This window comes from Bufo gargarizans, chromosome 4 (genome assembly GCF_014858855.1).
Source record: "Bufo gargarizans isolate SCDJY-AF-19 chromosome 4, ASM1485885v1, whole genome shotgun sequence".
Taxonomy (NCBI): domain Eukaryota; kingdom Metazoa; phylum Chordata; class Amphibia; order Anura; family Bufonidae; genus Bufo; species Bufo gargarizans.
The window spans coordinates 443,679,783-443,703,403 of NC_058083.1; the positions used below are offsets into that span (position 1 = coordinate 443,679,783).

Consider the following 23,621-nt stretch of genomic DNA (forward strand, 5'->3'; position numbering starts at 1 on the left):
GTTAAAGGGGTTCTCCGGGCTTTTAATATTGATGAGCTGTCCTCAGGATAGGTCATTAATATCAGATCGGCGGGGGTCCGACACCTAGCACTCCCGCCGATCAGCTGTGAGAAGGCGCGCGCCGTGCCAGCGCTGCCTCCTCTTCAGTTTACCTTCTCACCATCGCCTCTGCAGCAAGTGTAATTACATCTAACCATCCCATTCATTTCAATGGGAAGGATCGCTCCCAAACACTTGTATAGGAGCGATCTATCCCATTAAAATGAATGGGACGGCTTGGGTGTAATTACACCTGCTCACCACTGCAGAGGCGACGGCGAGAAGGTAAACAGTGAAGAGGAGGCAGCGCTAGCATGGTGCGCACGCCTCCTCCTCCAACAGCTGATCGGAGGGGGTGCCGGGTGTCGGACCCCCGCCACTCTGATATTGATGACCTATCCTGAGGACAGCTCATCAATATTAAAAGCCCAGAGAACCCCTTTAATGTGTCAGACATTTTGTCTAGCCCAGTCTTCTTGCGCCTGTGCCGTGTCTCCCGGTAGAAACAGCACAGGTGCAAGAAGACTGGGTTAGAAAAGAGGTCTAGTCCTGTCAATCCAGGTGAAGGGGTGAGGCACTAAAGCTGAACTGCTGTAACAAACTGGTGCTCCAAGGGCTGTGGCCAGGCCCTTGGTGCTCCAGGAAGGTCTTTTGCATATGAACAGAAAAAGCCGTTTTCTCAGCAGCGGGGCAACGGATAGCCTTAATCAGGGTTTCATTCTTATCAGCATGATCACCTCTGGTTTAATAGGGTTCATCGTGCAGACAGTTGCTCTTTATTCACATAGTGACACAATATATGCTACGCTAGAGAGGTTTTTCACAGGAAAAACACCTACCTGAGTTTGCCCCCGCTGGAATAAAGCAGAACCATGGAGAGGTTTAAAAAGATCGACATCACAGCTGATATCTCTGAGGGATGTTAGGTCTCTGCCATCGCACCTTCAGCGAAAGGATTCAATGGTTAAGAATATGCCCATGTTGCCGAGTTACATATAGTGGGTAGAAGAGACACAATACCTTCTATACTCGTTTAGTATGATGTTTCTAAAAACTTCTTTAGCAACAATATTGAAAGCCTCAATTACATCAAACGAATCTGCACTTGGGAATTTGTCTAGAAAGAAACAAGGTTGACAGTTGCACATTGTAAAGTGAGAACAACAAATTAATACGTTTAAGGGTTTTCCAATATTATAACATCCGGATGGGGGTCCGACACCTATGATGCCCATCAATTGGCTGTTTGATGAGGCTGATCTGATATTGATAACCTATTCCAAGGATATCAAAATCTTGAAAACCCCTTTTAACATTAAATAATACAAATAAAATATTTTAGTAATTTGTGCATTCAAAACCCTCAAAATGAAACGGGCCATCTGGTTTTACATAAATAGTCCAATTATGATTGTATAATAACAAATTTAAAGGGGTTTGGCTGTGAAAAATATTGTCCATTTTTCAAACTAGCACCAAGATCTGATTGCTTTAGAATTGCATGTAATTATAAATTTAGTGGAGCTGCTGAGTTACTCTACAAAATGTATCTGCACAGCGCCACCTGCTGTTTGTTGTATTCCTTATTTCCTGGTAAAATCGCTAAGGTGGATGCACATGCTCAGTCCCATCCTTCAACTGACAACAGCCCCATTTTCTGTTAGCAGCTGTGACCTTAAGGGTCCATTCACACGTCCGCATCCGGCACCCCAAAAGAAATGCCTATTCCAATAGGACATGTTCTATTTTTTTGCGGAGCCGCGGACAGTAAGTTCGGGGCCGCGGACCGGAAATGCGGATGTGGACAGCACACTGTGTGCTGTCCGAACCTTTTCCGCTCCCATTGAAAATGAACGGTTCCGACCCAAAGTGCGGACGTGTGAATGGACCCTTACAGGGAGACAGCTGCAGCAGAAAGGACACGTCTGAAATAAATCTAGCAGAGCAACTGGTTCAATAAATGGGGGAATTATAAATTTGAGCTATAAGGCCGATAGCTATGTTAGAAGGATATTGTCAAGTACTATACGATTTCATTTTCACTTTTTACATTAATCAGTAAATTTCATATTATTAAGTAATACCTTTCAGCACTTCCTCAGTTTCAAGCCGAACCTTATTCACAGATTCATCTCTAGAGATCTAAAAAAATAAAAAATAAAGTGCAAACACATTATTATGTACCAGCAGATACTGCTGTAACCCAAACTACTACTAAGATCTCCTGTTCGGCCATGGGTAGATTACTGCAGCCAGCCACCTTCAGTGATCTGTCAGGATCACGTAGAACGGAGCCACCTGGTGATCCTAGTTGATGCTTCTTGGTCAGTTAGCCCGGAGGACCATACTAATGTGTCACACCTTTTTGATTAGGGTACAGATGTCGTCTTTGGATACAGAAATCTACATGTTTTAATGGGAGTGTCACCTCAAATTCACAAATTAAAGGGGCTGTCTCACTTCAGTAAGTGGCATTTATTGCGTAGAGAACGTTAATACAAGGCACTTACCAATGTATTGTGATTATCCATATTGCTTAATTTGCTGGCTAGAATCATTTTTCCATCACATTATACACTGTTTATATCCATGGTTACAACCACCCTGCAATCCATCAGTGGTGGTCGTGCTGGCCCACTATAGGAAAAAGCATTGGCCTCTCTCATGGCTGGGACATAGGCTAGTGCTTTTCCCTATAGCGTGCAAGCACAACCACCACTGGTGGATTGCAGAGTGGCCGTAACCATGGAAACGAGCAGTGTATAATGTGACGGAAAATTATTCAAGCCAGCAAAGGAAGCAATATGGATAACAACAATACATTAGTAAGTGCCTTGTATTAACTTTCTCTACGTAATAAATGCCACTTGCTGAAGTGAGACAACCCCTTTAAACTGTTCTTGGTGCCCTGCAATTGACATGTACAGTATCTTAAACATACCTTTATTATCCGATTTTTAATAATCTGAGCCCCTGTAAAATGTCTCAATTTATATGCAAATTACTTAGAAGAAGCCCAAGGGGAGGACCCGTCGCTAACCGGTGCCCAGGCACACCCAACTGAATGGAGCCCAGTTCCTCCCCTCAGCTCTGAACAGAGCCTGGCTCCTCCCCACAACACTGGATCGACCCCCGCTGCTCCTCCTGGTCCCAAAGTCATCCAGTTGAATTCCCAAGCAGGTGCGCAGCTCAACTCCGTGCACTGCCTGGGTGAGATGAAGTCAGGGGGTGGGGAGGAGCATGGCCCCATTCAGTGGGGAGTGCCTGGGCACATTCGCATTGGGACAGCCCCCTGGGCTCTTTTGAAATAATTTGCGGATTATCAATAACCGGATAATAAAAAAGGTATGTTTGAGATGCTGTACATGTCAACTGTGGGGCACCAGGAACAGTTTAATTTGTGAATTAGCGCCGACAGACTGCTAACCTCTCCAGTTGCAGACATAGCCTCACTAGGTTCACACAGAAAATCCATAGCAGAAGAATCAGCAGCCGATGGTGGAAATGTCGCTGAATACAGTCCAAATAAGCCTCCGACTCATCAATATATTCCATCTCTTTTCCAACAAATCTGCTTCAAAGAAGTAACATAACACTTCTCAAGCATTGTTCAAATCAGCTGCTGCAAAAAACATTACCATGTGCAAATGGTCAAGATTTTTTTACACCAAACTCAATGGGAAGCTGTTGATTTCTGGAAGTGGGAAATGCCCGTTTCCCCCAGATGAACACAGCCTGGCGAAATGATTAAAAGATTATGCCCATCATATAAGGGAACTTTCACACTAGCGTTTTTCTTTTCCGGCCCTGAGTTCCGTCATAGGGGCTCAATACCAGAAAAGAACTGATCAGTTTCATCCTCCTGCATTCTGAATGGAGAGCAATCCGTTCACGGTGCATCAGGATGTCTTCAGTTCAGTCGTTTTGACTGATCAGGCAAAAAGATAAAACCGCAGCATGCCACAGTTTTATCTCCTGCCAAAAAAACTGAAGACTTGCCTGAATGCCGAAACCGGGATTTTTTTCTATAGGAATCTATTAGTGCCGGATCAGTCCTTCCGGTCTGCACATGCGCAGACCCCAAAAAAAAGGTGAAAAAAATAAATGCCGGATCAGTTTTGCCGGATGACACCGGAAAGACGGATCCGGCATTTCAATGCATTTTTCTGACTGAGCAGGCATTTTTAAGACTGATCAGGATCCTGGGGAGGAATGATCACTAATCATTCGTCCCCATACTGAATCATTGTTTGCCAGCAGCAGATGCAGACAGCACAATCCAATTAGCCAATGGATGAGTGTTTCACTTGTTCACTGGGTAACCGGTGGCGGCTTTACACCGACAGATTATTGCTAGCATGCGAGGAATGCTCGTTAGCAGCGATCTGCCCAACATACGGGCAGCATAAAGGGTTATATACTTCAGAGAGCCTATATGACCACGTGGAGGCTTCATAAACTTGGGGTACTTTCACACTTGCGTTGTGGAGATCCGGAAATCAGTGTGCAAATGGATAGCATTTGTAGACGGATCCGGATTCGTCTAACAAATGCATTGAAACACCGGATCCATCTCCCGGAAAACGGATCCGGTATTTATTTATTTTTGCATTTTTAAAGGTCTGCGCAGACTGGAAAACCGGATCCGTTTTGCCGGAATACTTTGTGCCGGTTTAATGCATTTCAATGGAAAATAATGCCGGATCCAGCATTGCGACAAGTGTTCCAGAATTTCTCCGGCCAAATACCGTAAGAGTGACTGAACTGAAGACATCCTGAATGGATTGCTCTCCATTCAGAATGCATTAGAATAAAACTGATCAGTTTTTTTTCCAGTATTGAGCCCCGAGCACGGAACTCAATACCGGAAAAGAATAACGCTAGTGTGAAAGTACCCCTAAGTCCCAAATTCCCTGACCTTTGTCCCAAAGGTAATGAGGTATTTGCTTCCTTTTTCCATTTAATATGGTCCTGTTCTCAGGTGAAGGGGTTTTGGGAGCAGATCCTTAAGTTTTTCTATGACAATATGGGAATAACCGTGGCAGAGGTATGCCTAGTGTTTGTCGATCATGAGCTATTCCTGTCCACTGCTGACATTGCTCAATGAAACCTTGTACCAGGACAGGAAGACGGTTGCCCGATACTGGATGGCTGGCACTGCCACTAGTCTCTGTGACTGGACACACTCAATAAATAAGATGCTACCCTACAAGAAATGGATTTATAAACACAGGAACAAGGAGGCCAAGTTTTAATAAAAGATGGGATCGATGGACTCTTATATTTCATACTCTCTGTGGGAGACGCGAGTTGCGATTTTTGCATACCGTCTCCTATGTACGTGATCTGTGGTGACTGCTGGGCTGCTCCCCTTCTCTGGTTTTCCGCCCACTGCCTTTTGCATTGTCTGTGTGTATTCTGTACCGATGTTCACAGATCCCAGTTTCCCTTTTGATATTTAATACTCTGCATCACCGCGGTGTTCCATGCCTGTCACCATATCACATTAGAGGTACACTGAATTCACTAATCCTAAAGATGGCGTAAGCTTACACCGGCTGTCTAGACCAGCACCACATTTATTACAGGGGCTCAGGCTGAATGATAAATTTGGTGTAGGGATAAATATTTTTCACTAAGGCTCCATTCACACGTCCGCAAATGGGTCGGCATCCGTTCCGCAATTTTGCGGCACGGGTGCGGACCCATTCATTCTCTATGGGGACAGAAAAGATGCGGACAGTACACAGTGTGCTGTCCGTATCCGCATTTCCGTGCCGCGGCCCTGAACTTCCTGGCCGCAGCTCCACAAAAAATAGAACATGTCCTACTCTTGTCTGCAATTGCGGACAAGAATAGGCAGTTCTATGGGGGGTGCCGGCTGGGTGTATAACGGATCCGCAATACACTACGGAAGTGTGAATGGACCCTAAGGCTACTTTCACACTAGCGTTCGGGCGGATCCGTTCTGAACGGATCCGTTCATATTAATGCAGACGGTGGCTCTGTTCAGATCGGATCCGTCTGCATTAAAATGGCAAAAAAAAGCTAAGTGTGAAAATAGCCTCGGACGGATCCGTCCAGACTTTCAATGTAAAGTCAATGGGGGACGGATCCGCTTGAAGATTGAGCCACATTGTGGCATCTTCAAACGGATCCGTCCCCATTGACTTACATTGTAAGTCTGGACGGATCCGCACGGCCAGGCGGACACCTGAACGCTGCAAGCAGCGTTCAGCTGTCCGCCTGTCCGTGCGGAGGCGAGCGGAGGCTGAACGCCGCCAGACTGATGCAGTCTGAGCGGATCCGCTCCATTCAGACTGCATCAGGGCTGGACGGCTGCGTTCGAGTCCGCTCGTGAGCCCCCTTCAAACGGAGCTCACGAGCGGACACCCGAACGCTAGTGTGAAAGCAGCCTAACTCTACACCAACTATTAGTTGGCTTACTTTTGAGACAGATTTTTACACCACAATTGTGGCGCAATTTGGTGCAAAATGGCACATCTTAAGGGGTTGCCCAGAGTATAGGTCCTCAATATCAGATCGGCGAGGGGTCCGACGCAGTGCGCACGTGCCGTCTCCCTTTTCTCTTCCTGCTGTGCCATCTTCTCATACAGCTGATCGGCAGGGGTGCCAGGTGTCGGACCACCACTGATCTGATATTGATGACCTATCCTGAGGACAGGTCATCATTCTTAAAAGCCCGGTCAACCCCTTTCCGTTAAGGACGCCCCCCATGTTGAGCATGTCAGAAAAAAAGTGTAGGAACCCTGGAAGCACCAAACTGTGCCAATTTGCACTGTTTTTAGACAGACTGTATGACAGAAAAACCTGTAATATTCTGTGCAATGAACGTTAAATATTATTCTCCAAATACTCAGTTCTGTGATTTATATATAATGTGTAGTTCAACTGAGAAAATTATTCACACAAAAAAACTGAGAAAACAAAGTTTTTAACCCTTACTTTATCATGCGTGAAATCTGAAAAAATTGCATATAGCCTCTCTGATGCAAGCCTGAGGGGGAAAGAAGAGCAGAAGTAAATTAGAATGAAATCAGCAAGAAGCAATACAATGACAGCTTGAAATATTCTAAAAAATAAAATGGCTGCACACCATTATACATACAAACAATAGAGCTAAGAAATGGGGGTCATACTAAATAAAAGTGGTACAATACCTACTATAAATGAGTCAATGGAAGCTCTTAGCGCACATATTTGATCAAACTTGTGTTGGGCCCATCTACCAGGCGTCAAGGTGGCTTCCACAGATGGGTCCCCAACACTAATATAACGCCTCTCTTTGGACTTACCTAAGCCTACAATATTCAGTCGGTATTGTACCACTTTTCTTTAGAATGATCCCTATTTCTTAGCTCTATTGTTTGTATGTATAATGGTGTGCTGCCATTTTATTTTTTATATTCATGTTTGCTTCATGGATATGCACCTGTGAGTCTGATGGTTCTAGTCTAAATTCTCTTGTAGTATATATTGAAAGTAGCACCTTTTTTAGACTGAACACGCCCATCTACCTGGGACTTCTGAGCAGAGTACGTATGTAGCTGGTCTCTACACTGCCCTGAATATTGTAGGCTTAAGTAAGTCCAAAGAGAGGCAGTATACTAGTGTTAGGGACCCATCTGTGGAAGCCACCTTGACACCTGGTAGATGGGCCCGACACACATTTGATCAAATATGTGCGCTAAGAGCTTCGATTAACTCAATTATAGTTGGTATTGTACCACTTATCTGGAATGACTCCCATTTCTTACCTCTATTGTTTGTATGTATAATGGTGTGCAGCCATTTTATTTTTATAATCATGCTTGCTTCATGGATATGAACCTGTGATTCTGAAGGTTCTAATCTAAATATTCTATACTCTTAAAGGGGTTGCATTTATCCCCTTACCCACAGGAGCTTGTGCTCTGCTGGCAGTCCTATAGAGATGAACGGAGCAACTGCTACTCCATTCGAAGGGGGGGGGGGGGGGGGGACTTCTACTTTCGTGATCAGTGGGGGTCCCAATGGTCAGACCCCCACAAATCAGACACCTATGCCCTATAATGTGGATAGAGGATAAGTCTCTGTAATGAGGCAACCCCTTGAAATGATCAAAGGTGTTATCAGACTCTTTGTAACTGATGACCTATCCTCTGGTAGGTCGGAGTGAGACACCTGGGCCCCCGCCGACATCTGCTTGAGAGAAGGCCCGATGCTCCTGAGAGGGATACAACCTTCTCGCAGCTTACCCTAGGGCCTGTGATGTCATGACCATTAGGCCTAGGTGCAACTCAGCCCCATTCATGTGGATAGGTCACAGGTTACAAAGGGTTGGATGCGCCTTTAAATAATGAAAAGTAACTCTAAACAAGTGTACTCTTCTCCGTGTGCTATTCTCATTTATAAAACTATGTAGAATAGCTCTGTCACGAGGAACCCTATTGGGAATTCATGCTGCCCACGGTTTTGGCAGCATTAACCTGATGACAGGTTTCTGTTAAATGCTATCAATTCATCATTATTCTTATTCAGTGTTATGCCTCCCATTTTAGAAACAATGCGGCCTCACAGATAACAGGACATAGAAATACAAGCCACTCATACAGGTCAAGACAAAAATACTACTTATACCTCAACCTTAAATACCTTTCAATAAATAAAAATGCTCATAATATAAAAGCTAGCAAAAAAATAAGGACACAAAGAATAAAAAAATAAAAAAAACACTAGCACCACCTAGTGGAGATTCTAAGCCTGAGACTAAATGCAAGCTGCTTCTAAGGCACGACTGGGTGATACTAATCCACTTTATCTTCAAGTTAAACCTTGCTTAGTTTTTTCCTTATTTTTTCTTTAATGTACTCAATGGGTGGCACATGCAGAACAGAAGATACAGTCCGATCAGCTGCATCATGTGCCGCTAAGAAGCAAAGCTAGTGAATCATGTCCACGTGCTGTCCATGTTGTCCAGAAGAAAATCAGATGAGCATGCACCACATTGCCCTATTTTATGGACGGAACATGCGCATTCTCTTCAATAGGTCTGCGAAAACCTATGGCACACAGGTGCCATCCTTGTGTGGTCCATTTATCACTGATCCATTGCACAGCAAACTGTAGGGTCAACCACAGTGAAAAAAACTAAATACGTCCTGAGCTCGACCCTTGGGGGGTACAAAATTATCAGAGTGAGCCCTTAGGCTACCTGCACAAGTTGCGCAATTGTATGTAGAAAATCTGCGTCAAAACGCACATCTGCACTATTTATCACTGTTTTGGTGCTTTTTTTTATTTATTGAGGATTTTCAGTTTATTTTAACAACCCCATTGAAGTCTATGGGGAAAATCACTATATATAAAGCATGGAATGACACAAACAATCGACATGCTGCGGATTTTTAAATCTCATTCTCAATTTGGCAAATCTCATTCTCTTTGCTGGAACTGCATTACGATGCGGTTTTTCCACACAAATCTGCAGTCACTGACAGCCTCACCCGCACCTCTCTCTAGAACAGGGACCCCAAAGGGAACGAGGACACACTGCACAAGCGTGGCCACCCTCCATTCACTCCTATGGGAGTACCGAAAATAGCCGAGTTCTAGTTCGCCATTTCCAGAACTCCCATACAGATGAATTTGTGTAAGTGCGGCCTTAAAGGGATTATCTGGTAGTTAATATTGATGCCCTATCCTCTGGATAAGTCATCAATATCATATCAGTGGAGGTCCGACACCCAGGACCCCTGCCAATCAGCTGGTAGAAGATGCTGGCGCCGCGGCCTATTTCTAGACCATTTGATGATGTCACCTTACATCGGTCAAATGGCCTAACTGCAGGTCAGTCCCATTCACTTCAATGCAGTACCAAGCACAACCACTGTACGGTACTGTGCTTGGAGAGCTGGCAGGAGCTCCGATCCTATGACAGGATCGCACAGCATTATGTGTCCCTGAGAGTCCCGAACTGTACTGTATTACATTAAAGAGGACCTTTCATTGGTTTGTAGTAAGCGAGATAAATATCTGTACCTGCGGGGTATCCCCCGCTGTGCTGCCACCCTGCCTGCTTTTTAAAAATATCGCTCCTGCGCCACGTTATGCCCCCCCGCCCCCCACAAATTTTGCGCTCAGTATGCTAATACTGAGCAGCAGAGCAATGGGGAGGAGACGCAGTCTCTCTCTGTGGGCGTCTCCTTCTCCCTGGCTGTAGCGGTGTCCAATCGCAGCGCAGAGCGTCACAGCCAGGGAAAAAAAAAAAACTCCCTGGCTGTGACGCTCTGCGCTGCGATTGGACAGCGCTACAGCCAGGGGAGAAGGAGACGCCCACAGAGAGACTGCATCTCCTCCACATTGCTCAGATGCTCAGTATTAGCATACTAAGCGCGAAATTTGTGGAGGGCCATAACGGGGCGCAGGAGTGCCATTTTAAAAAAACAGGCAGGGTGGCAGCACAGCAGGGGGTACCCCGCAGGTACAGATATTTATTTCACTTACTACAAACCCATGAAAGGTCCTCTTTAACAGCAATACGTCAGTGTAATTCAATAGATTCCAGGTCTCACAGCAACACAGCCCTATAAATCACTGTAATGCAGTGCGATCCGGTCAGGGAAGCGGAGGTCAGAATGGGAACTCACACTATCACATTGGACTCGCTCGTGGGTCTCTGCCCTTAATTACTTTTGGATTAGTGGGGGGTAGACTTTAAGAGACTCCCATGAGTGAACATTTTTTGGGCAATCCTTGACAAAGCTTTACTCACGTCTTTGCAGTCTCTACAATCTCCTCAGGAGGGGTGTACATTTTCTGGACCGCACGCTTTGGCTTCCCATGTTCTTTCGCTAATTGCTGTATGCAGTTGATTATTTGACTTGTTTGCTTCACTCCCAGTTTAACAGCGTGACACAAATCCTGCTGTAGTACATTCTCTGCTGCCGCCTCCAGCATGACTACCAAAAAGAGATGGAAAAGGTGTTTGAACAATGACAAATAGAAAATCTATGAACTTTTGCGAAGTCGCACTAATTTAGAAATGGATCTTAAAGAGTGAAGTATAGAGGAAGACTTAAATGTACGCAGCAACAAAGGTGGCAATAGTATGTCTGCATATCATGGCTAGAAAGGGATACGAAAAGAACAAAAGATGCCAACAGGTTACTTACCTACTTGGTTTTGGGCAGCACCGGTAACTACCAAATTCAATAAACTGCTTGACATTTCTTTTCTGCTAGGGTTAACAATAAACTCTCCATCGATCAGGCCAATTCTAACAGCTCCTATATGGACAAAACAAAGGAAATACTTGATTAGGAGGAAACAAAAGGGAACTACATCAAATCCACAGCATCAATAGCAAATAACACATATTACACTAAAGAGACCCAAGCCGTGCGGTCCTAAAGAATTATGAGGTAAAGTCCGGAAAGTAATCGCTACAACCAGAGAATTTCTAAGATCTCTGCCACTGCAATACGGACCTCCCGGCTCACATTAAAGGGTGTCTGTCATTTCGTAAAGCTTTTAACATGTCAGAAGTTTTGCTTGGTGGAGGCAGAGTGTCGAGATCTCCATCATCCATTGAAACAAAGGGACAGAAGCAATCGGCTGAGTGTTTTGAACGGCTCTCTTCAGGTAGGCAGGGTTAACGGTGTAAGGACTTTCTGTGAGCCTCCGAGGAGATCTGAGTCTAAGGGCCACAGCGTACAGCGATCAGTGGGAGTCTCAGCAGCTGGAACCCGACCTATCAAAACTTCTGACGTCACTATAACACGTCAAAAGGTTTATGAAGTGCCAGATACACAAACTTTTAGAAACTCAGCAAAACTCAGAAAGGACCCCAACTCTGAAGCAGAAATAAAAAGAAAATAGCTATACTACAATTGTGCCCATATTCATTTTCTATAAAGCAGCACCCAAAAGATCCAGGAGTTGGCAGATTGTCAGAATTTTGTTTTCTGTTTAGCTGTAGTTATAGTAAATTTCATAGTACAGTCAAAAGGATGTCACTTGTTAACACATGCTGCAGCTACAATTTACATAGCCATAGTTAAAATGATACAATTGTGTTTACCGGCAGCCACCACAAGGGGGAGCTCACTGCAAATAGATTTATGCAGCTCTTATTGAATGCAATAGGATCTGTATCAATTGGTATTCAATGAGCAGGGGTGGCTGCAAGCAACATTATTATTTTAAAAGGGTTTCTGGCACTAGAATTTTCAGTATTAAACTGGCTGACATTAGCAACGTGCTAATGTCAGCTGCACCTTAGGCTACTTTCACACTTGCGTTCGGGGCTCCGCTTGCGAGTTCCGTTTAAAGGCTCTCACAAGCGGCCCCGAACGGATCTGTCCAGCCCTAATGCATTCTGAGTGGATGCGGATCCGCTCAGAATGCATCAGTCTGGCGGCGTTTGGCCTCCGCTCAGCACACGGACACCCGAACGCTGCTTGCAGCGTTCGGGTGTCCGCCTGGCTGTGCGGAGGCAAACGGATCCGTCCAGACTTACAATGTAAGTCAATGGGGACGGATCCGTTTGAATTTGACACTATATGGGTCAATTTTCAAACTGATCCATCCCCTATTGACTTTCAATGTAAAGTCTGGACGGATCCGTCTGTGGCTACTTTCACACTTAGAATTTTTTTTACAATATAATGCAGACGGATCCGTTCTGAACGGATCCATCGTCTGCATTATATGAGCGGATCCGTCTCAGACGGATCCGCTCTGAACGCAAGTGTGAAAGTAGCCTAACTCTGCTATTCTAATTATTATCCGTGCCCCCGTTACTGTAGAATTCTTACTTTTCTAATATGTAAATTAGCCTCTAGGAGCGGGCGTAGGCTCCAGTCTCCCACCTCAAGTCACGCCTTCCAAGTGTTGATTGACAAGGCCAGGCATCGTTCGCATCCTTCTGCCTACCCTGTGCCCTTGGGAAATCTTGCGCCATTTGGTATTCTGCGCAGGCGTGGTGAGGGAAGGACACTCGCAGGCTGTCCGTTTCCTCAATGCGCCAGCGCAGAATACCGAACGGCGCAAGATTTCTCCAAAGAACTGACCGACCAACTACATGTGTCCTAACAGTAGATGTAGAGGAAAGAATGATGGGGCATGTAGTCCTCTGTTACGTGTGATGAACTACTGCCAGTTTATTCCCATCTCCCTGCTGAAAATACAAGCACATTCAGCTGAGCCAATAGTGTATAGAGGGTCAGAAGTAATAGCCGTCACTGGAACAAGCATTTGGTAACTGCTGTCTAAAGTGTATTAGGGCTCTTAAAGGGGTTGTCCCATGAATATTCTACATTTTTCAAACCAACACCTGGATCTGAATACTTTTGTAATTAGATGTAATGGAACATTTAGCCATGGAATTTTTCAATTCAATGGCTGCATCATGGTGCATGTGACCATGGATGGGGCATCACACTTCTGGTCCACCGCCAAAAGGAGCAGGGATCAGAGTCTCAGTGATGGAACAGAGCAGCGGAGTATAAACAACTTTCCAGGCCATCACTAAAAAGGTTTTCGGGGTCAGGCAAAATTTTAAAACTCTGACAATATTAAGGGAAGCAGCAACAGTTGGTTAGTGCTGGGTGCCTTGGTTGTCTGACTGTACGGCAAGCCAGATCTTGCATAAAACCACCAGTTGCTGCTGACCACAACTGCAAACAAAGCTGATGCCCACAGTGGTTATTGGAGTGCGCATAAATGCAAGAATGCAATATGGGCAGTGTACAATGTAAAACGTTGGTGACCGACTCCCTTTATTCCAATCTTATCTTACCTACTGGTCCATTCCAAGGTATATCCGACAACGCCAGTGCAGCTGAGGCTAAAAAGACACAGACAGGTTGAAGTCATAGGTTCAATACATAGCATGTAGTTATTGTCCAACTGAATAAAGGTTCAAGATTCTTCAAAGGCTGGATTCACACAAGCAATTGTGGAAGTTTTATTTTTTATCCAAAAAACAAGGGTGGATACAAAAGTCTCTTTTATACTTTTTTTGAATCCACTTCTGGATTTGGAAAAAAATACGTGTTGCGTAATGCCTGATGCAGTTCATATCCACGACACTCTTTTCTGAAGGTTTTTTTTTTTTTTTTAAACTGACCTGTGCCCTTCATTCTCTGGGTCAGTACCATTACATACCACAATTACATTGTTTTTCTTGTGTCTTAACATGGAAATAGAAATTTTGAATTTTTTATAGTTATGGCTACAGAGCCACCACAGGAACTTAGCTGCAGTGGCCCTGGGTCATTCTGGAGGACCAGGCTTCTGCAGGGAAGGAACAGTTCCCCCAATCACCGTTCCAGGCTTGGAAGCGCAGCGCTCCCAAGTTTTCAGCCTTCAGATGCTATGGTCACATTTCACAATGCCAACTGAAGGGTCAAATGTCTGCGATCAGTGTTATTTCTAGAACGAATGAACTACTGGACCATTTCTTTATGTAGCCCAGCTTCTGACCAGGCTTAATGCAGGAACTGAAACCCAAACCCCATACAAGTGAGTAGAGTTAGCACTCCCAGTGCCACACTGCAGGCTACTGTTCAGGGAAGAATACTAGAGGGGACCATTAGGCTAGGGATACATGGCGATATCTCACAACATTTTTTTGTAATGATAGTCAATGGTGTCGCACAGAAACCCAACCTGGATGGATTTTTTTGCGACTATCATTATTAAAAATGTTGCGTGACTTTTCTGCCACACGACGCCGTATGGCCCTAGCCTTATGCTTCATTTCCACTGCAGTGTCTATACTCTAGTGATTAGCGATGGGTCACAGTCCCCATTATATTTGTAAGTCATGGTATACCCTACTGATATCCCATAACTTACAGTCAGAAAACCCAGGAAATTGGGAAACACTGCTGTAAATACCTCCATTTATTGCCAAGACATCGGGTTCATTGATCCCATCCACTGCTAATAAGTTACACAGGATCTGTAGTTGGGAAAATAAATTGCAACAGCATTAGCGCACATACACAAGTATGAATATAACGCATTGTAAAAAGTTTAATGGTTTTTTTTTTTCCCCCCCAGCAGCAGTGCCGCTCTTGTCTAGTCTATGGACTGTGTCTGATACTGCAGCTCCTACACGGCCCAGTTACCAGAGCAGAGCTGCAATACCTGACGCATCTGCACAAGAACACCACCCAGAAACTCTATAAATAAGCTGTAACACTCACCTGTGTATCATAAAAATAACCGGCATGAAATAGAGGCCGAATTGAACGATCTAGGAACACAGAATATTTCAGATCAAAATTAGCAAAATACACAGTGACTTCCATCATGCAGTATGGCAAAAGTTCAATGAAGGCCAAATGTAATAGAATTAATTCCTATGTACTGAGCTCCCCCTATTGGTGGCTGCAGGCAGACACCTTTTTTAATAGATGGGAAGTGGAATTATCATTGTATTTATGACAGTTGTTTGGTTTGAATACATTGAGAAATATATTGTTCAGAATGAGTGCACCTGTACACTGACACAGAAGTGGGATTAAGTGGGTGAGGCCAAGGGTGGCTTTTGTATTACAACATTTTCTTCTTAAAGGGGTTGTATCACCCCAGACATTGGTGGCATATCACTAGGATATGCCACTAATGTCAGATAGGTGCAGGTCCCACCTTTGGTGCCTGCACCTATGTCTAGAACAGGGCCCCCAAAGTGAACAAGAGCACACCAAGCACGAGCGACGTGCTCTCCCTTCACTCATCTGTAATTTGCCACCAATTTCTGAGAACACCCCTTTAATTACAACAAAACTAAAAATGTAAATTGATCAGAAATTTAGGACTTGGCACTTTCTTGATCCTGTTCTGGGACATGTACCTACCCGACATTGGTGGCAGAAATGTAGGACTTGGCACTTTGTTGCATGGTTAATGCACTTATGAGGTGCAGTACAAGTGCTGAGTTGAGGTCAACCTGCTCCTCAGTATCTAATAAGCAAATACAAGTTGCTGTAAACAATGGGTGAAACTAGCTTCAAATTTCAGGCCCCTCGGTCATACAGGATTAGAAAAACATGTTTGCTACCTACTAAAAACAGTGACATACCTGTCCACTGATTGTGCCAAGTACTGCAGCTCAGAGCTATTCATTTCACTGGAGATAAGCTGCAACACCAGAAGCAACCCAAAGACAGGTGTGGTGCTGTTTCTGGGAAAGTAACAATGGCCCCTTTAATACACTGCATGTAATGTTTTTGTTTTACGAAGTATCCTTAGCTAAAAGCTCTGCATAGCACATAAGTGCGGGGTCTCCTGTACCAAAGTGCTATGCAGAGCTTTAAAGGGGTTATCCCATCTTAGACAATGGGGGCATATCGCTAGGCACCTCTAGGACCCGCACCTACAAGGAAACGGAGCAGGGGAGAGTTGTGGCTGGAGGACCCCAGCTTTCCCGGGGTCCGTCCACCACCAGGTGAAGCTCCCCGCCTCTCTCATTGAAGTAAATGGGAGCGCACCACGCATGCGGGGCCACCGCTCCCATTCATTTCTATGGGTCTGACGGAAATAGCCGAGCCAGCTGTGCGCCCTCCTCAACTTTCTCTGCTCCGTTCTCCTTGTAGGTGCGGGTCCCAGAGGTGGGACCCGCACCTATCAGACAATGGGGGCATATGCCCCCATTGTCTAAGATGGGATAACCCCTTTAAGCCGAACAGGCGGTGTGCCCCTGCCAGTACAGTGCTTGCTGCTGCCCCCATCCCAGCAGTACAGTGGAATCCATACCCTGTGTACTGATTGCAAAGTGTGATAAACAGTCTGAACCTTGGATGCCTACTTGATTAGTAAAACAATAAAATCAGTAAATAAAGTATATCACAAAAATGAGTTTCCAAGCATTTAGAACATTTTTCCATAAAGTGTCTAAAAGGTTAGTAACTTTTTAGGAAAACAACATTGCTTACCGGTAATCGTTTTTCTCGATACCCATGACGGCACCCAGTGCGACTCAGGACCTCCCATCAGGACAGGAAACCTGAGAAGATAAAAAGGAACACACCTCCTCCCAACACCAGTGGAAGAAATAAATTGTTCTCCGGAGAGAAGTGATAAGGGATTAAAGATCCCCCTTTTTTTTTTTTTTTACATTTTTAAATATTTTTTTTTTTTTTTTTTTAAATCTATATTACTTCATATAGACCTGACTGATATCCTATACACAAGTTTATACAAATATATCTGTATCTACATCTATATGTGGGGAGGGAACTATCGGGTGCCGTCATGGGTATCGAGAAAAACGATTACCGGTAAGCAATGTTGTTTTCCCCTCACCCATGACGGCACCCAGTGCGAGATAGACTATAAGAAGCGTCTAGGGGGGGGGGGGCCACAGCTTGAAGGACCTTCTCCCCAAACGAGGCGTCAGAATGGAGCTGTAATCTATAATGTTTGAGAAAGGTATGAGGGGAACTCCAAGTAGCTGCCCTACAAATCGGGGCTAAAGACACATTAGCCCTTTCCGCCCAAGAGGTAGACACTGAGCGAGTGGAATGAGCCCCAAACCCGGAAGGAGGGGAAAGACCCAAGGAGATGTAAGCCTTCGTTATGGCCTTCTTCACCCACCTGGCAATAACCCCGCAGGATGCTTTTTTACCCCTATTCCCCCCTAGGAACTGGACAAGAAGGTTCTCGTCTTTCCTCCATGAAGCCGTAGCATCAAGGTACACTAACAGGCATATTTTAACATCCAAGCAGTGGAAGCTTTTTTCCCTATTATTGGAAGGGTTAGGGAAGAAAGAGGGTAGCACTATGTCCTGGCTCCTGTGAAAATCCGAGACTACCTTGGGAAGGAAGGAGGGCAGGGGCCTGATCACTACCTGATTGTCCTGTATGACAGTATAAGGAGGATGTGCAGAGAAGGCCTGGATCTCAGAGATCCTCCTAGCAGAGGTAATTGCCAGGAGAAAGGCCATCTTAATGGTCAGGACGTCAATAGGGATTTCTAACAAGGGCTCAAATGGTCTATCGGTTAGGGCTGTCAAGACCTTGTTCAGGTCCCATGGGGGGGAAAGGGGTCTTACAGACGGATGGATCCTGGCTGCGGCAGAAAGAAAACGTTTGACCCAAGGGTGGACTGCTAACTGGTAGTCGAAAAAATAGCTCAAAGCCGACACCTGTACTTTTAGGGTGGAGGCTTTGAGTCCCTTGTCTAAACCTGCCTGCAAAAAGTCCAAGACCTTAGGTATTTCTGGAGGGCTAAATGGATCGGGGCTAGACCCTAGAAAGGAAGCAAAGATATTCCAAACCCTGTTATACTTCCTGGCTGTTGTAGCTTTCCTGCCGCCTAGAAGGGTGGAAACAACTCTGTTAGAAAGCCCTCTCCTCAACCAGATGTCCCTGTCAGACTCCTTACTGCCAACTGGAGAGTTTCCGGATTGGGATGGCATACTGGTCCCTGGGAAAGGAGGTCCTCCCTGGGAGGGATCATCCAGGGGGGGCCTCTGGCTAGATTTAACAGGGTGGAGTACCAGATTCTTTTGGGCCATTTTGGGGCTACCAGGATTATAGAGGCTCCTTCCCTCCTCACCTTCTTCAGTACCTGTGGAATTAGAGACATGGGTGGGAAGGCGTAGCCGCGTTCCCCGCTCCAGTCCTGGGCCAGACTGTCCACCCCTGTAGGATTCTCTGTGTGATTTAAAGAGAAAAACCTCTCCGTCTTCCTGTTCATTCTGGGTAGCAAAGAGGTCTATAGTTGGGGCCCCAAACTTTAAGACAATCTGGGAAAAAACTTCTCCGTTCAGACTCCACTCTGCCTGGTTGAGTTCCACTCGGCTCAAGAAGTCGGCCACCGTGTTCTCTTTTCCCTTCAGATGTACTGCTGATAGGAGCAGGTTCCTGTCTTCTGCTATTTGGAAAATTTCCTGGCAGAGGAAGATTAGGGACGGTACCCTTGTTCCGCCTTGATGATTTATGTAGGCCACAGTCGTCGAATTGTCCGAGTAAAAGACCAGTTTTTTGTTTAAGACATCTGGGACTGCCACTCTTAGAACCCTTTCTACTGCCTTGAGCTCCTTGTAATTTGACGTGCAGGCTCTGGTTCTTAAATCCCATCTTCCCTGCCAGTAATTCCCATCCGAATGGGCCCCCCAACCCCACGGACTGGCGTCTGTTGTTATCCGTATGGGTTCTATGAAGGACCAGGGCATTCCCGCCGAAAGATTCTTCTCGGATGTCCACCATAGGAGGGAATACCTTGCTCTGGAGGAGAGATGAATTTTTTCCTCTAGCGTCTGTGGGAGACCATTCCATGTCTTTAAGATATCCCACTGTAACGATCTTGTGTGAATCTGAGCAAACGGTACGGCGGGAATCGTGGCCGTCAGGTGCCCCAATACTGCCATCGCCTTCCTGATGGAGCATCGGAAGGAGCGGAACAAGATCCAAACATGTTCTTTTATTGCAACTACCTTCTTTTGAGGAAGGAATGTTTTCTGAGCCGTGGAGTCTAGCTGCATCCCTAGAAATATGCAACTTTGAGAGGGGGTTAGGCAAGATTTTTCTTGGTTGACCTTCCATCCCAGATCCTTCAATAGAGAACATGCCAGGACAAGATCCGTCTGTAACTGTATCTTTGTCTGGGCTATGAACAAAAAGTCGTCCAGATAGGGTACTAACACTACCCTGGACAATCGGAGGAATGCCACCATCTCCGCCACCACTTTGGTAAAAATTCTTGGGGCTTGTGAGACCCCAAACGGGAGGGCCCTGTACTGGAGATGCAGAAACTGGCCCCTCACCTGGACCGCCGTTCTCAAATACCTTTGGGAGGAGGGATGAATAGGGATGTGGTAATAAGCATCCTCTAAGTCTATACTTGCCATCCAGCAATCCTTGTATAGTAGGTCTATAGTTGTCTTTATCGTCTCCATCCGGAATCTTTTGTATTTCAGGAACTTGTTTGTTTCAGATTTAAAATCATTCGAAAAGTCCCATTGGGCTTTCTTACCAGAAAGAGTGGGGAGTAATATCCCCTGCCCTCCTCTTCTTTTGGAACTTGACAAACGACTCCTTTGTCCAATAACAACTGAACCTCTGCCTCTAACACTGTGGATTTTAAGGGATCTTTCGGCGTTGGAGTGCGGGTGAAAAAATTTTGGGGATAGGAGAGAAATTCCAGCCTGAATCCCACTGCTATCCCTCCCAAAACCCATTTGTTCTGGGTGATCTTTGACCAGGCCGGGAGGAAGGAGGAGAGTCTTCCCCCAACCTGGGGACTGGCGTCATTGCTGCTTATCTTTTTTATTATCCTGGGTTTTAAAAAGAAAGTCGCTAGACTTCCTCTGGAACCGATCCCTTTCCTTCCTATCATAGGGCTTGCCCCTCTGTCTCCTAAAACCCTGCTGGGGCCTACGAAAAAAGGGGGGCTTCTGAGGGACGGGAAATCCCCTTTTCTTGTCAGAGGCCTTCTCCAATATGTCATCTAAAGATGACCCAAATAACCTGTCACCTTCACACGGAAGGGAACAGAGTCTGGCCTTGGATCCCTGGTCACCCTTCCAGGATCTAAGCCAGATAGCCCTTCTAGCCGCATTTGTCATAGCAGAGGCTCTGGCGGAGAAACGCATCACATCAGTGGAGGCGTCCGTCAAAAAATCAGCTGCCTTTGAGAAGGAGGGGAGAGAGGCTAGAAGCTCTTCTCTAGGCCTCTTTTCTTTAAGGTGCGTTTCTAGCTGGTCGATCCATAGTCTCAGTGACCGGGAAACCCAAGTGGCTGCGACTGCCGGCCTGAGACAGGCGGCCGACGTCTCCCAAGCCCGTTTAAGATATATATCCGCTTTTTTATCCAATGGGTCCGAGAGACAGCCTAAATCATCGAAGGGGAGGGCAGACTTTTTTGCAATCTTGGCGACTGGTGCGTCCACCGTAGGGGCCCTATCCCAACTTGAGGACACTTTTTCTTCGTAGGGGTACTTCCTTTTAACTGAGGAGGGTATGAAGAAATTTCTATCAGTATTCTTCCACTCCTTCTTAATAATCGCCTGCATGCTCTCATGTACCGAAAAAACTCTATGTTTTTTAGGGCCTAGAGCCTGAAAGGCCTGATCCGCAACCGATCTGGTCTGCTTAATGTCCTCCAGTTGCATAGTTGCCCGGACCGCTTTTAGTAACGGCTGCGTATCCTCAGGTGAAAAAAAGGACTTCCCTGAGTATTCCTCGTCCGAGGAGTCTGAATTACTGGAGTCTAACTGTCCGGATTCTCTGGCTTCACTATCGGATGAGTCCATTTCCATGCTATCATATTCCGTGGCTTTATCCGGGGATCTGGCACGGCCTTTACTGAACGCCCTGAAGGACGCTTTGATTAGGGACTTCATAGATCTTGTAAGGGTCTGGGACTGTTCCGCTACCAGCTTGTTTATACAAGCCGTGCACAGGGACTTCTGATAAGATGCAGATAGGGCCGTCTTACAGTCTGCACACTCCTTATGCTTGGACTTGGAAGATGACTTTTTAGGAGGCTTGGGAATCTAAGATAGAAACGCCTTATTAGTAAAAAAAAAAGGAGGAATGTTCTCACCCAGTGAATCCTCTTCTCCCCGTCCTTAGGCCAATACCGGACTTGCAGGCCTCAAGGGGTCCAGGGGTTCAGCGCGTCCATCAGTAGGGTCCGACATGCTCCAGCTGGATCCTACTTCAGCACAAAACCTGTGCCCCGCTGGCTGCCTGCACCTGCTGCCGCATTTATAAGTTTAAAAGACGCGCCTCGGCCCTCACTTCCGGGTCCTGTGCGTCGGGAGAGAGCTCGCCCCCCCCCCCCCCCCCCCCGACGTCATCAGCTAGCACCCCAAAGGACGGCCCTGCGCATGCGCATAAGCGCTTAGACGCGCGGGAGCCATCTTTAATTAGGGCATGTCGGCGTGGGGAGCCGCCTGAACACTGCCACAGCGGCTCCCCCAGGACCGGTAGCGAGTGCGGGCGCAGGCAGACTTGTGGGGAGCGGCTTCTGGCACGGCCACAGAACTACCGCTCCCCAAGGATAGGTCTTCCCACGGCCATGCCACAGACCTCCCCCAGCGCTCTTCCTTGAGGTATGTTCATGCAGCGATCGCTGCGATGCTTCTCAGGAACTCCCATCCGGAGGACAGGAAACCTGAACTGGTGTTGGGAGGAGGTGTGTTCCTTTTTATCTTCTCAGGTTTCCTGTCCTGATGGGAGGTCCTGAGTCGCACTGGGTGCCGTCATGGGTGAGGGGAAAAATTGCAAACAATTATCTTACTTTCTGTGTATCTGTACTCTGCAAGCTGAAAAAGCTGAGCAGAGGAAACCCGATAGGGCAGAGCACCGCTCCACGATCGTAGTTTCACCAAAAGTTTAGGTCCTTTTTTAATAAAACGTATTGTTTTAAGTACCTATAACTCTGCTGGTTAGAATTTCATGTGGAGTTGAGCCCAGTTCTCTTCTCAGATGATTTGTAGGTATCCTTCCCGCAGCGGCAGCTTTCTGTCTGTAGTCAACCTATAATAGACGGGTAAAAAATATTAATATATTCTCACCAAGTGCATGTATTAAAAAAAACACCATAAGACATATGTGAAACTATAGCAATTAAACGGGTTATTAGAGTTAAAATTGAAAATGTTAAATGACAGATAAGGGGTTAAAATAAAACAAGTTTAACTTAAAGTGGCACTGTACTTTCAGTAAACTTGTGAACAAAGCATGGGGGTGAGCCGGTATGTGGAACTTGTTTTATTATTTTACCTGCACCCCAGTCATTTAGCAATTTTTAACTCTGAATGACAGCCCCTTTCTCCAAGTATAAAGGGATAAGGGATAAATGTATGAGACATTAGGGTATATGAAAGTAATAGACTCCTGGGACCCTCAACAATTAGTTGGAGAAGCTGGAAAGACCAGCCATCGCTGTAGTGCAGGGGTAGGTAACCTCTGGCACTCCAGTTGTTGTGAAACTACAACTCCCAGCATGCATACTTGCTCTGCTCTTCTATGATCTCATAGAAATGAATGGAGTATGCTGGAAATTGAAGTTTCACAACAGCTGGGGTGCGGAAGGTGCTGATCCCTGCTATAAGGAAAGCTAAAGCCTTTGAATAATACTGTCATGGGGCTGGCTTACCGACCACGATCAGCTGATCGCCGGGGTACCAGTCTCATGGAAGGGGACTGCCCAATGAGGACACAACAGAATTCACACTGTGGTTCTACTTATTTTAACTGATCTATACTCACCACCAACGGCATGAACTGAGATGGAGACGGCTTTGTTTTACTCACAGCTGTTACCATTACAGATGTATCACCGAGCTTAATAAAAAAAAAAAAAAAAAAAAATATATGTAAATGACAATATTACAATTTACATAACAGATTAACTCATATTAAAGTGCCCATCAATTGAAATACATTTGGAATTATGGGCCGAGATCTACGCAGTCATATACATGAGGCCCGGGGGTGTAAAGCCAACTAGATCTTACCACAGTCCACTGTAAATGTCGGCCAAGACTACTAACCTTGCTCTCATAATAGGAAATACGCTATACAATGTCCTTACCTGCATCTAGTACTTAGACTAT

The 23,621-nt window shown here is 45.7% G+C and overlaps 1 protein-coding gene across 1 annotated transcript in view; it reads right to left on the reverse strand.

Moving 5' to 3' along the window:
* The window catches only part of PNPT1 (polyribonucleotide nucleotidyltransferase 1), a 76,133-nt gene that overhangs the window by 33,907 nt on the left and 18,605 nt on the right, over positions 1–23,621 (reverse strand). Inside the window, exons 3-13 of the mRNA XM_044289417.1 lie at positions 23,275–23,349; positions 22,434–22,539; positions 15,255–15,304; positions 14,944–15,007; positions 13,841–13,888; positions 11,214–11,327; positions 10,814–11,000; positions 7,006–7,057; positions 2,124–2,181; positions 1,060–1,156; positions 879–981 (exon numbers count right to left, since the gene is read on the reverse strand). Coding sequence (XP_044145352.1) covers positions 879–981; positions 1,060–1,156; positions 2,124–2,181; positions 7,006–7,057; positions 10,814–11,000; positions 11,214–11,327; positions 13,841–13,888; positions 14,944–15,007; positions 15,255–15,304; positions 22,434–22,539; positions 23,275–23,349 — 954 coding nt within the window. The remainder of the gene's footprint in view (positions 1–878; positions 982–1,059; positions 1,157–2,123; positions 2,182–7,005; positions 7,058–10,813; positions 11,001–11,213; positions 11,328–13,840; positions 13,889–14,943; positions 15,008–15,254; positions 15,305–22,433; positions 22,540–23,274; positions 23,350–23,621) is intronic.